Source organism: Olea europaea, unplaced genomic scaffold, assembly GCF_002742605.1.
Source record: "Olea europaea var. sylvestris unplaced genomic scaffold, O_europaea_v1 scaffold1940, whole genome shotgun sequence".
Lineage (NCBI taxonomy): Eukaryota > Viridiplantae > Streptophyta > Magnoliopsida > Lamiales > Oleaceae > Olea > Olea europaea.
The window spans coordinates 112,459-126,519 of NW_019237236.1; the positions used below are offsets into that span (position 1 = coordinate 112,459).

Below are 14,061 nucleotides of genomic sequence, written 5' to 3' on the forward strand. Positions count from 1 at the left end.
TCGCTTATTTTTCCAAGTTCATTTTTTCAAGACTATTGATGTCAATCAAACAAATATTCTATAAAGAAATTTTTGACATAAGAAAAGAAAAAGATTGAGACCATTGCACATAAATGGTTTGACAACGTGTACTGAATCATAAAGATGAATTAGTATTTAGTATGTACACATAAGTGTAACATAAAAAATGTAGCAAACCAAATGAAAGTCTCTTTTATTGGGACCATTAAACTTACACTCTTTTAGCAAACCAGTTAATGGACTATAGTTGTTGCACTTTCACGGGGTACGTGGACTATAGTGGTTACTAATATGTAGCATTTAAGTTCGAAAGAACTCGACGCAATTTTACCCTCACAAATTATCTTTAATGACTTGTGAATTGTGATATGGATGTGTATTCCTATGTAGATAAACCGTGCCGCGTTGAGTTTCTATGCCCGTCCCTGCCAAACTTGAACTATAATTCAATCAAGTAGAGCTTACTAAATTGAATTAGTTTATTACAATCAAACAAGTAGTTAGTTTATCATAATCGAAGTAAATAAGAATAGAGTTATCTTTACCGACTTAACATCTAATTGTAGAAAGTATCAATTGTAGGAAGAGATTCGAAAGAGAAATTCTGCCTAATGAATGGTCGATAGAACTATTTAAATATGAAAGGTGTTGTCTAACTAAGAGACTATAGAGAATAGAATAAGAGAATTGGGAAACTCAAAATTATTTGTGTGTTTCATTGAAATTTAAAATCACTAACTTATAGGATATAATTAGGACTTCATAGATATAGTTGTCATTCACAATAGTATTCAATTAATGACACTTCATCTAGAATGACTAACATACAACCTATGTCTCGTTAAAAACTTTATTTTAACAAAAATTTGATAGAAAGAAATGCCTAACGAATAAAAAAGTATGGTTTATCCATTCTTATTGATTTATTATTATTTTGAGCAGATATTTACTTACTTTAGGTTAAATTTGGTTAATTGTAAGAAATTCCTAACTAGGATATAATCGCTAGCTTAATTGAAATTAATTTGAAGCAATTGAAGATAATCAAAGTGTAAGAGATCAACTAAAAATACTAATGGAGCATTCGGTAAAAATTCATAAGTTTCGAGAGTTAAATTCAATATTTGAAAAGTTTGAGGACTAAATTGCAAACTTTAGAACTTGCATTGCACCAACTATAATAATTTTAGAATGAAGATGAGTTAACTGCAATATTAGAACATAAATGACTAAAATAGCATGGGAAAATGAGTTTAATTGGAAAATGGATAACTATGGTAATTGAGATTAAGGGAATAACTATGGTAAAATTATGAATTTTAACACTTAAACCAACATATTAAAAAAATCTCTTCTATTCGTTTTAGTATATTTAAAATAGAATCACACGAAGAAAAATAACTACTTTATTTGTTTTCGATCAATTTGAAGTTAGAAATAATTGAATAAATTGTTATATAGTAATTCTTGTTGGAATGATATTCGAACTCATATGTTCACTTTATTACTTTTATGATCTGTACACTTGCTGGATATAAAAATCGACAACATTTTTAAATAAATAAATTCGAAGTAATCAAATGCTCATTGTTAAAATTTTGTCAAAAAAATTTAAGGGGACAAAATCTAAGTGAAGGAAAAAAGTATTGCAACTATCCCCGATTTCAATATATCAAAGTCTTGTGAGTTAATGTCACAATTCTAGTGAAATATGTTCCATATTGTCTTGTTATAGTATTCAAAAAATATCATCTTTATGGTGGTTTTATGAAAAATATATTTTATTGGGGCTCTCTTCAAAAGACTTGTATACAATTTGTAAAATATGAGAATTTGATATTGGAGGTAAATATATTTTTAAGTTATGAGCATTCATTGCACCAAAATATGACTTGTTAAAACCTTTTAAGGAACATTCTATAGAAAAAATCCTTGTGAAGAAAAAAGAGCACATTATTCTTAAATACATTATAAAAATTGTCTCATTAGAAACTTGTCAAGAAAATTCAATCGATAAAACATTTGTGAAGGAAAAAGAATACATATGCATTACTTCCCCTTATGATAATATCACTTGAATTCTATTTATTTTATTTATCAACTTCTCAAGTGTTGAAGTAGAAGATATCTTTATCAATATGTGGGTAGTGATGGCTCGGCTCGGCCCTTTGGCTCGTGAAAAATGAGCCGTGCTTGAGCCGGCTCCTTGCTCGGGAGCGAGTTCGGCTAGGCCCACAAGTCGCTCGAGAGCTCGTGTGTTTTTTTGTTTTTTTTTTTTTTAATTTTTTGCACATTTTTGCACCTTTTAAAAAAAAATTCATATTTTTGGACGAGGCTCGTGGGCTTGTCAAAATGCCTTGTGGGCACAAGGCCCACGAGCCGCTCGTGGGCTCGACGAGCCGAGTAAAATTGAGTCCCCTGCTCGACTCGGGCTCGGGATTAGCTCGTGCCACCCACAAGCGGTCGAGCCAATGAGCCTCTCGGCCTGTTTGACATCCCTATATGTGGGCCAGATAAATCATCATAATAGCCGCATGTGAATAGATAAATCTTGTCCATCCATTTTGACGGTCCAGATTGGCTGAGTGTCTGAATCGCATATTTATCCTTTAATATGTAATTAGGGTATGAGAGTATATTATTGTGGTTAGGGCTTTTGTTTCTGTCCTTCATTTCCTCTGTAATTCTGGGTTTTCATTTTTGTTGATTCTTCTTCTTCTTCGCTATTAGAACTTTGTGTAGATTAGCATACATATATCATGTGTTGATCATAGGGTTGAGGAATAAAATAGAAAGAGAAAGTTGAGAGGTGTTTGGTTCAATGATCTCATTTATTGAGAGATTCGTGCGAACTTCTTGTACATTCTTGAGACATATTTTGTTGATTTTGTGCAGATAAGCATCCATATATTGTGGAGCTCCCAAGATGTAGGTTTGAGTCAAACACCGTGAACCATTTTCTAATGTTCTTTACTTTTTGTATTATTGCAATCGCTTGGTTTTGTATATGCTAGACAAAACACTTCCCGCGCCTAACAAACATGTTTAGATGAGAAACTGTAATTTGACTTTAATTTTGGTAAAAATGGGCTTAAATCATATAGTGAACCCATATTTTTTATTTTAACAATGGAAAATTTCATAATTAAGAATTTAATCATACATTTCAAAATTAAGAAAACAAGTCATACATTTCAGAAATCATATATTCATTAAATTTTATTTATAATTTAATTAATTTTATATTTTATTAATCAAATATATTAAAGTCACGGATCTATACAATTTGGTCACAGATTCACAATTTAATTACTCACATATTATCTTTTGGTCACATATCAAAATTTTTATGTCAAAATTATTTTATGGTCACAATTCAAAACTTTTGTAGATCACAAATTTGTTCGTCGGTTACAAATAAAAAATTTATACGTCAGAATTTATTTATGTCACAACTTATTAAATAGTCACAAATTATTAATTTTTTATGTCACACATTATTTTTCTGGTCACAATTTATCTTTCTTATTGGTCACAAATTAACCAATTTAATAGTCACAATCAACCAATTAATCTTTGATCATCACCAAACAATCACTGCCACCTGCCGCTGTCGTCGGCACCACCACCATGATACCAATAACACTACCACTGTAACACCAACAAAACCATAGCTTCAACCACCACAACCCATCACGACATTACCAACAACACCATAGCTTTCACCACCACAACTTACCACCACTATCACGGTGAACATCGCACAGATCGACGCCTCAAGCACCGCTGCTGCTTCCATTTTCAGATCGACCACCCAAAAACCATCGCGACTGTTGCGACGAACACCGCATTAATCAACGCCTCAAACGTTGATGCTGCTTCCATTTTCAAATCGATCACCCCAAAACTACCGTGATCGTGCACAACGAACACATCGATGCCTAACAGCAGTGTCGTGAACACTGCTACAACCTGGAATTACAACGCTACCTACACCACCGCCACACACTGCCATACCACGGAAAACACCACCGCTAGATCCTCCACCACAACACCACATCCACCACCATGCAACCACCACACCACACCACATCCACCTGCATTTTCTTCAGGAAATAGAGAGAGTGCAAGACGAGAGAGAAATGTAGAGAGAGAGAGAGAGAGAGAGAGAATTGTGAATTAATTAGGGTTTGTGTGTGCAATGGAGTATATATAGTTAGTAAAAATATTTATTTTAAACAAATATTAATTAAAATAAAACATCAGATTTTTTAAAGATTAAACTATCCATTTTATTTTAGAATTGTAAATTTTAAAAGTAGGGAATTGTGTAATTTCTACTTTTAACAAATAATTTTGTTGACTTGTCGTAATAGCTAACGTCATTCAATGACACATTTACATTTAAGGCACCACGCAAAATTTAAATACTATTTAGGGTTCATTTGGCTAAACTTAAATTCTACTTAAATACTCCTCGCCAAGAAGTTTGTGCCACTACCCTCTATGGGGACGAATTAAAAACAAAGAAAAAATCGATAAAGAGTCGAAGACTCTTTCAAATGAACTCTGATATAGAATTAAAAAGGAAAAAAAAAAGGGGAAAAAGAAAAGGCTCAATAATTAAGTTTTGGATTTTTTGATAGATATCTTATTTTCTCTCAAAGGTGAATACCAATTTTCTCTCGTTTGTCTTTTCGCACGAGTTTCGAATCCTTTTGACATTTTCATCAAACGAAACAAGTTGACGAGATTTTTGGACATAATATCTCTTCCTATTCGCGCAAATTTTATTATCTACCTATTCTCATCAAAATCCTAGTTTATTTAGCCCCTGTTTGATTCCCATTTTTGGGATAAAATGAATTATGGAATATTAATTTTTTGGAGAATGTGTGGTTAAAAAGTAAGGAAATTTTTTTGAAATTCGTGTATTATTATTTTATTAAAAAATGTATAGTTGAAAATGAATTTTGAAAAAATGCATTCTTAAAAAAAAGGGATCAAACAAGGGCTTAAACGATTTAATCTTTCTCGTCAACTTTGCATTACCCATAGGACACTTTAAAATAAGGGCAATGCTGACATTTTGCATGACTAAAATACTACAATAAATTTTTTGAAGAAAGAAAAATTTCGTTTCAGAATTTTTTTTTTTTTTTTAAAAATTGGAAGTTGGAAAGATTTCTTATAATTGAGTGGGAAAACTACAACTTTAGTTAACTTACGCACCATGTAGCAAATAGATCCTCATTATGTTATTTTTTGTCCTTTAGATCCTCTCTTATGATGCTCGTTGAATAGTATTCCCTCTGTCCCACAATGATAGATATTTTTCCCCATCTATTTTAAGGGTGAACGCGGTTCGATTTAAAAGATTTGTGCTATATTTTCAACCCAAACCATTTTATGTGTGCTATATTTTCAACTTAAACAATTTTATGCGATTTGAAATTTTTTCAAACCAAATCAAACCATTTTGTTTTTCGAACCAAACCATAATTTGCGGTTTGATTCGATTTTAATCTGCGGTTTACCTTTCGATATTATAGTAATGTATTTGACATAAGTTAACTATAAGTTTAAACGAGAACTAATAAGGTTAAATTACATTCATATTTTCAAAATTGGTTGCTAAAAGATGTTAATAGAACAAATATATTTTTCTTCATTTTTATTTACCTTTTCTTGTTTGACATTCATATTGTCATATAACGGTTGGTAAATGTAGTAGAGTTATATTCTGTTATTATAGTTTGGTTAAAATTCATTTCGTCTTGCTAGTGAGATGTTAAAGAATGATTGAACGGGATATGTTTAGATGTATAGAGATTGATAGAGTTTTGACTTATTGAAAATTGACGAATTTCATCATTTAACTACTTTATGGAAGTAGAAAATAGTAGTATTAGTTAGAAAACTCTAACATTTTCACACAATCAATAAGCCATGTCCTTCATTATTTTCAAATCACAAACAAGTTCATTAATCATCTAAACACACAAGCAATCAATTTTCTATCTAAACCACAACTCACAAGTGTATAATAAATTAAAAAAACAAATAAAAGAAAGAATAATGAACAAATGGCTTGAATAAGAATCAAAAATTTATTGAAAGAAAAGAGAGAAAGAGGTGATTCAAGTAGAGATTACTAACAGGCAAAGGCGATTGACGGTTCGTTCAGTAGTGGTAGATAATAGTCAAATGTTAGGTAAATAAGAGTTTATGTTAGGACTTATAAAACTTTAGACATGATTTGCTGATATAATTTTGTTAAATATGATTTGGATCGTTGAAAATATATGATTTTTTTTTTATTTCATATGATTTTGGAATAATTTTAGTTTAGTTTAGATATCGGGTACAGACATATGTTATGAACCTGTTAAATTATAGGTCAATAATGATGAAGCTAATTTATTTTTTATGATTATTTCAATGGATTGATTGTAATTTGTATTGCTAAATTGATATATATATATATATTTTAAAAAAAAGTGAAAACTATAAAATTTTTAAATTAATAAAATTAATATTTTAATTAAAAATTTTCAAAACGATTTGGTTCGATTCGAGGGAAAAGAAACCACGATTGCACATGGACCCGAACCAATGGTTTCAATTTAACGGTTTTGATTTGGCTTTCGATTTCGCAATTTTTTGCGCAGCCCTAATCTATTCCAATTTATAGACTACTTTCCTTATTGAGAGTACAATTATTTCCTTAATTTTCTAGTATCCTCCTACATAATGTACATTATTATTAACAAATATGAATTACTCTTATTTAAGCCATTACTTAATGTAGGTTTTGAATATTAAAAAATATACGAAAAAAGTTGTATTTTTAACTATATTAATTACCCTGTCTTAATTTGTGTTAAAAAAAAAAGAAAAAAATTATCTTAATAGGATGAAGGGAGTAGTTCCAAAGTTACATAGACAAAGATTGCCATAAAATCTCCACGCGACGCTCACGTGCGACTTTACAAAAGGTTAAACCGTCATAACCTTTAATGCCATTATGTTTGTTGGAAAAATATGGTGAAGACCGGGAAACATGGTCCTCTATTTCAATCAAGCTACGAGTCTACTCTAATCTTCCGCCTAACTCAAAGAATAAATAATTAAAAATTCTCTTGCCTAACTCATCACATGCCCCCCAACAAAATCCAAAATCTTATAACGACATCAGCATTGCCCTTCGGTCCGCCTTAAATCGCGTGTTTTTATTTTAAAACAATGTTACACTTATGCTGTGTTTGATTGTCAATATTTTTTTATGAAAAATATTATTTTTTTACTAAAATTTTTATTTTTGTACTCTTTGATTAATTTTTTTTCATGAAAAATATTTTTTTACTTTTAATCACGTGACTATATTTTCTATGAAAACAAGGAAAATATTTTCTTTAGGGAGAATATATATATATATTTTTTTCAGATAATTCACTCTATATTTTTTTCTCTTATCTATCTACTCTCTTTCACATCTACCTACCGATAAAAAATGGACAAATATTACATTTTCTAAATTAAAAATAAAATTAATCAAACACATCTGATTGACAATTTCATGCAAATAATTTCTAAACAATTCAATTACCTGTAATTTATTTTCTTGTCATGTAAATTCCATTTTGCAATCAAATACACACCCTTACAGAAATAGTTTCAGAAAAGAATTATTCTTAATTTTATTAGGTACGGTGTTGAACTCTCGACTCTACTTCATTGCATTACCCTATTATTAGGTACAAAAATACATGCCAAATCAAGATCAAAATCTATTCAGGTTAAATCTATCAAGGGCCATCTAACTTTATATTTAGTGTCATTATGGCCATCAAATTTAATTTTGTTTCACCATGACACTTGTTATAAAGTTGGATGGCCATTTGATGGATTTAACCCAAATCTATTCTTAATAATTACGAATTGTGCTACATGAACATAACAATTTACATAATAGTCTACCAACAAATGATGTGGCAAAATTTAATTGGATCAAAATATCATGAACCAAATAACTTTCTCGCTTACATTTTGACACATCATCATTATCTAAAATATTATGTAAATTGTTATGTAAAAGAAGCATTTTACATAATTAAAATACTATTTTAATCTGATTACAGTTATTTTGAAATAAAGTATTTCAGAAGAGACTCGGCGAAGGAGAAGAAGTTGACGGTAAGGAGGAGTTGCCCCGGCTGTTAGCTTTTATTGCTCCGTCCTTAACGAGAAACTCTGCTGTGCTCAATTTTACCTGTATATGTAGTATATATGGGCATTCTGGGAAGAATCCTTTGATTTTTTGTGTTTTTCTTGGGAGATATAATGGCCGAAGCAATCTGTCTCTTTACCAAGGTTGGTTCTTTATTTTTTGATTTTTTATGGGTTTGAGTTCATTCGAGTTATGTTGTTGATTCAAGAATTTATCTTTTTCTCGAAGGGCATGTTTTATCTTCAACACTGGAATTTTTTATTTTGTTTGTTTCTTCTTTAAATATAAGTTCTTAGCTGTTTTTCTTCCTTACATAGTTCAATATGGACAATCTGTTGAAATTTATGTTTATTCTTTGGTGGGTTGGGATGAATTTGAGTGAGAGGGTTTGACTTGGAGTTATGTCGGTGTTGATTCAGGCATTCAGCTTTATCTCTTTTGGCATGGAAATGGAAATAATTTATCTTTTTTCTTCTGTAGTATTACTTTTTTGGTGGTTTTCTTCCTTAATATCATTCAATGTGGAAATCTATTAGAATTTATGCTTATTCTTTGGTGGGTTGGGATGAATTTCAGTGAGATAATTTGAAGTAGTAAGCTATGGCCTGTGGGAGAGGAAACTTGAATTTGTTTCTACTAATCTGAGTGAAAGTGACATGCTTGTTTTCTAATTTTGAGTTGCTTTTGAACCTCGCCCTACCACCACCCTATCCCACCCCCAAATTTCTGCCATACAAATTGGACATGATGGTTTGTATGTTTTTTCTCTGTAATTTTAATGTAGTGACAGTGGCTTTAAATGGATTTCAGGGCACCATAATTATAAAATCTCCCAAGAAATCCCCAGTTTTTTTGAGGATGATAGTGTTGGTATTTGCAATGGTGTGTGGTGTATATATATGCTCTGTCTGTCTAAATCAAACAAATTTTGGCACCACCAGTAAATTGCTAAATGTTGAAATAAACAAGAGGCATTGTTGTGATTATGAAGTTGATCGATCCCAAACTCCATATGCGCACTATCCAAAGCCTGAAACCTTTAGTAGGTACACCTTTAACTTTTCTTAGGCTATTAATCTTCGTTCTCATGTTTCGTTGGATCTCATGCTGATTTCTTCTGTATAAGCTAGGGCTGAATGTGCGTGTAATCCTGTACGGTACTTTGCTACTTTTTCAATGCAAAGATCTGGAAGTGGATGGTTTGAGACACTGTTGAATAGCCATACTAATGTAAGCTCCAATGGCGAGATATTTTCTGTCAAAGAGAGGAGAAATAATGTTACATCAAAATTGACAACTCTTGATAGAGTTTATAATCTGGATTGGTTTACCAGTGCTTCCAAGAATCAGTGTTCTGCTGCAGTCGGCTTCAAGTGGATGCTTAATCAGGTTAGATATCATATAATTCATTATCAAAGTGCCTAAATAAATTTGAGTACATTGAAGTGAAGCCCTTCTTTTGCATTTGGAGAGCAAGTAGGGGAACCAAAATGATACTCTTTTTAGACACTGCCCTTACGTTTGTCTAATGGTAGACTGTTTAGCTTTAGCAATTAAACAGAAACTTAAAGCTTATGAAGAGAAGAGACTGTAAAAGACAGTGAGTCATTCAACCTTGGATCAATTTAATATTGGCAAAGAGTTCATAGCACTATGTTTTAGTTTAGGGAGGGCGTTGTAGGACTTACCAAGGATGCATTACAGTACACATGGATTGTCTCTAAATGAGGTTTAATGAACTCAGATGGGACAACTTTTTTATAGATCCGAAGGTTTTTGAAAATCGGCGCGAACTTATACTATTAGAAGATCGATGAGTGACCTGTGCTTGTGGACAATAAAAATTTGGTAACCGATACTTATTATAGCTCATAGTTTCTTGAAGTACACAACATAATATTCGGGATACATATTTAATGATATGGGAGTATCTTGAAAATAAATTGTTTTAGGGGGTAGCAGGAGCCTCCTTAGAAAATGCATCATGCAACCTGTTCTGTAAAATAATCCTCGTTCCCTGTGGTTCTTTTATTTATCGCCTTGTGTTAGTGGAAGTTTTTGTTTTGACAAAACACGCAAGAATACGGGATCATTGACAAGTAATAAGGAATATGATGTAGGATTAGATAATCACAAACACAGAGCCAGTTACATAGGAGGAGAGGGGGAAGTAGAAACCAGGGAGGAAAGATGAAGAAGAAGGAGGAGAGAAGAGAAGGGCGGTGGAAGTCTGCAACATTCAGTTTTCATTTCATTCCATCAAATCTGCTCCCCATGCATAGAGGGCTGCAAACTTTATACAAAACAAAGTATAAAAGGGCTTGGGCCAGCCCAAAACATGATACAAGCCCAAAAACAAAATAAAAGGTTTGGGCAAGCCCAAAACATAATACAAGCCCAAATAAAATACTAACTAAATAGTCCAAGTTAGATGTCCTCATTATCTCTCCCGGGGTGGGACAAAAACTCGACTCTGTCGAGGGAATAACTTATAAAAGGCTGCAGTCAGTTGCTCAATTCTCCCATCCCGGGAGAGTTGATGCGGACATCTCAGTCTATTTAGTTTTGGGATGGGAGAGTTGATGCGGACATCTCGGTCTATTTAGTTTTACTTCATGTTATTTAATTATGTCTTTTTTCACTTTATTGGACTTGTCTAGCGGGTCTAGTCCAAGCCCATGAATGTTAGGTTTTATTCTACTATTTATATGGTTTTTAGTTGTAATTACAGGGGGACGATGATGGAATGAAATGTTATTGTGTTTGGCTTGCAGTCGTTTCCTCCCTTGCTTCCCCTTCCCTTCCCCTGGTTTTCTTCTCCGGTTCTCCCCCATTTCTTGTTGCCTTCTTCTTCTTGGAATTCTTCTTCTGGTCCCTTCTTTTATCCTGCATCAGAATAGTTGTAATTATAATTTACCAATTTCTACCAAATTCAATGATTGTAATACAAAATAGTTGATTTTTGTTGTATCTAAATTAACTATGACTATGTAAATATATAACTTTTATAAAATAATGTAATGAATGTATTGGAATTCACAATTCACCTATTGATTTCTATTTCCCACTCTCAAATCATGTAAATTAGTGTTTTTCAAGTATTCATGACAATTGATAATCCACTTATCGTTAACCTTCTTTTTCAGCATAAATTAAATCTATCGTAATCACGACTCGACCTTATTCCTAGTTCGAATTCATATGTGAAGAGATGCATTCAATCACACGATTATCTACCTAGATTTCACACAGCATAAATGTTATTCGTAACATGCATTGCTCATGGTCAAATATGCAATATTCTAACTTATTATAAGTCTCCCTTCTATAATAAGCAACTTATTGTTTAAATGATGATAGAGTATTTAAACAATAAAATAGCATGCATAAGTGATCTTTGAATTAAAAGGCGTTCAATAGGTTTCATCATTTATCCAATACGTAAGAATTTTAGCCTAGCATTATGATATTCAAATTATACAAAAGATATTGAAAAGACATCACTTGTATAAAATAACTAGAAGTTCTTCAAGCTTAACTTCTTCAACAATTGACTTCAATCCAAGCCTTAAATCTTCAATTCTTATTGTGGAACTCTTGTTTTCCTCTTGCTGGACTTCTTCAATGATAAAAACTTGGAAGTTCACGTTTTGGACCAAGCTTAGGTTATATAGAATGCTAGAAGATACTAATCCAAAACTTGCTAAACAAAGAAAAGGAAGTAAAATTTTTCCCAGAGTTGAACTAGGCACGTGCCTAGTTGTAAGTGAGGCATGTGCCTCTAAAGGCATTTTGAGCTTCTGGCTGTCGAAGGAGAGGTTAGGCATGCGCCTAGTACAAACTAAGGCGTGTGCGTGGCTTTGTTTCTGAGCAGCAAACGGTATTTTTGTTGTAACTTTCTCTCTCAATAACTAATTGAAGTGATTTAAAGTGTGTTGGAAAGATAACTTAAAGAGCTATCGTTATTTTAGAGGTATCATTTTTCCAATTCGAACGTTTACTATGTAAAAAGTGGGTCTCAATCAGAGGTTGAAAATTCGAAGCGTAACTTTTTTAGCTGAAAATTGATGTTTGTTAATACTTTGACCATATTTCATCCATTTGACTTCTCTTCTTTTTCAGCTGAAAATTGATATGTGTTAAATACTTTGATCATATTTCATTCATTTGACTTCTCTTTAGCCATTTTTCTCCAATTTTGCCTTTTTTGTTGATTTGTACCTAACAAACACAATGCACATAGAATTAAGCCATAATTTATCAAAATAATCAATAAATACTCTAACTTAAAGGCTCAAATAAATGCACAAAATACACTTGTCAATTTCCTTGTGCAGTTTTATTACCCCTGTTAAACAATTGACGTTTCTCAATTTTTTTGGGAATTGATGCTATATTGACTACTGAATTAAGTATACAAGTAGGACGGATTGAAAGAAAAGATTTTGTAGTATGTTGATTGATATATATCATGCTATAAAGTAAATTCGGATGAGAAAAGGAGGTACCGCTGATTAATATTCTTAATATCAAAGTGGTTCGCAAATATTCCAATTTTTTGGCATAGTAAAAGTGGTTGAATGCATTTTCGGTAAACAATACTATGTGCCGCTGGTGTAATGTGATGCATTTTTTCTTCATGACACAAGGCATATGCCTAGAGGAAGTGTAAAAAATTATTAAAATGCAAAATAAGTGCATAATAAATCATAAGCAATATTCAAATTCATAAACAAATGAAAAAAATCTATAAAGTAACAAAAAAGAAAATGGTTTTTTTAGTTGGTTGGCAATCGACTATGCCCAAGGTGGGTCTGAGAAAAACCAATGTTAATGTTTTAGTGGGGCATCCGGCTACTCCTCTGCTTGGCAGAAGTCTAATGTACAGTCACTGGAAACATTATTTTTACTTTAAAATTTATTCTTGTCATCCCACGTTTTCAGTTGATAGTGTTAACCAGGGAAAAATGTTTATCTATATTGTTATTTGTGGCTGATACAGGGTTTGATGGAGAACCATAAAGAGATTGTTCAATATTTTGACAATAGAGGCGTGTCTGTAATATTTCTCTTTAGAAGAAATCTGTTACGTCGGATGGTTTCAGTACTTGCAAATTCCTTTGATCGATATGCAAAACTTCTGAATGGAACTCACAAGTCTCATGTGCACTCTCTTGAAGAGGTACCCCCAATGGTCGCCCATTTTGTTCCCCAGGGGGATGCATTAATAAGATTGTGAATTTTTACCTGCTTCTTGTAGGCTGATACCCTTTCAAGATATAAGCCAGTGATTGATTTATCATCCCTGGTAGCGGATTTAAAGCAAATGGACCAGAGAGTATCGGAGGCCTTGGAGTATTTTAGCAGCACTCGGCACATCAGACTGTACTATGAAGATCTTGTGAAAAATCGAACTGTAGGTTGCTTCTTCACATCACAAGGGACTGTTGATATATAATTATGGATAGTTATAAGTTTGCTAAATATATCATTTTTCTTTGCAAAACTTTACAAAATTACTGCAACCGACATCCTTTACCTGGGCTAGGGATTGGCCATGAAAAACATAGGCAGAGTTATCAAATTTTAACAGTTCATAAATAATTTTAAATTCTTGCTTACATTTTTACGATCATTTTTGACTTTGCTTGGATATCTTTTTTCTGCATGTCAAAATTATTATAACTTTTCATATATAGTTATAAGATTTGATTACCCGCAATGCTTTAGTCCCCGTGTTGTGAAAGTTTACAGTCCCGTGCCTCATTGCATTCACTTATGTCGCAGAAATTGGTTGATGTTCAAGACTT

The 14,061-nt window shown here is 32.2% G+C and overlaps 1 protein-coding gene across 1 annotated transcript in view; it reads left to right on the forward strand.

Moving 5' to 3' along the window:
- Positions 1-8,152: 8,152 nt before the first annotated feature.
- Positions 8,153-14,061, forward strand: part of LOC111379170 — an 11,701-nt gene continuing 5,792 nt past the window's right edge. Inside the window, exons 1-6 of the mRNA XM_023002506.1 lie at positions 8,153-8,394; positions 9,062-9,297; positions 9,382-9,640; positions 13,254-13,433; positions 13,512-13,667; positions 14,039-14,059. Of these exons, the coding sequence (XP_022858274.1) occupies positions 8,365-8,394; positions 9,062-9,297; positions 9,382-9,640; positions 13,254-13,433; positions 13,512-13,667; positions 14,039-14,059 (882 nt within the window). The 5' untranslated portion in view covers positions 8,153-8,364. The remainder of the gene's footprint in view (positions 8,395-9,061; positions 9,298-9,381; positions 9,641-13,253; positions 13,434-13,511; positions 13,668-14,038; positions 14,060-14,061) is intronic.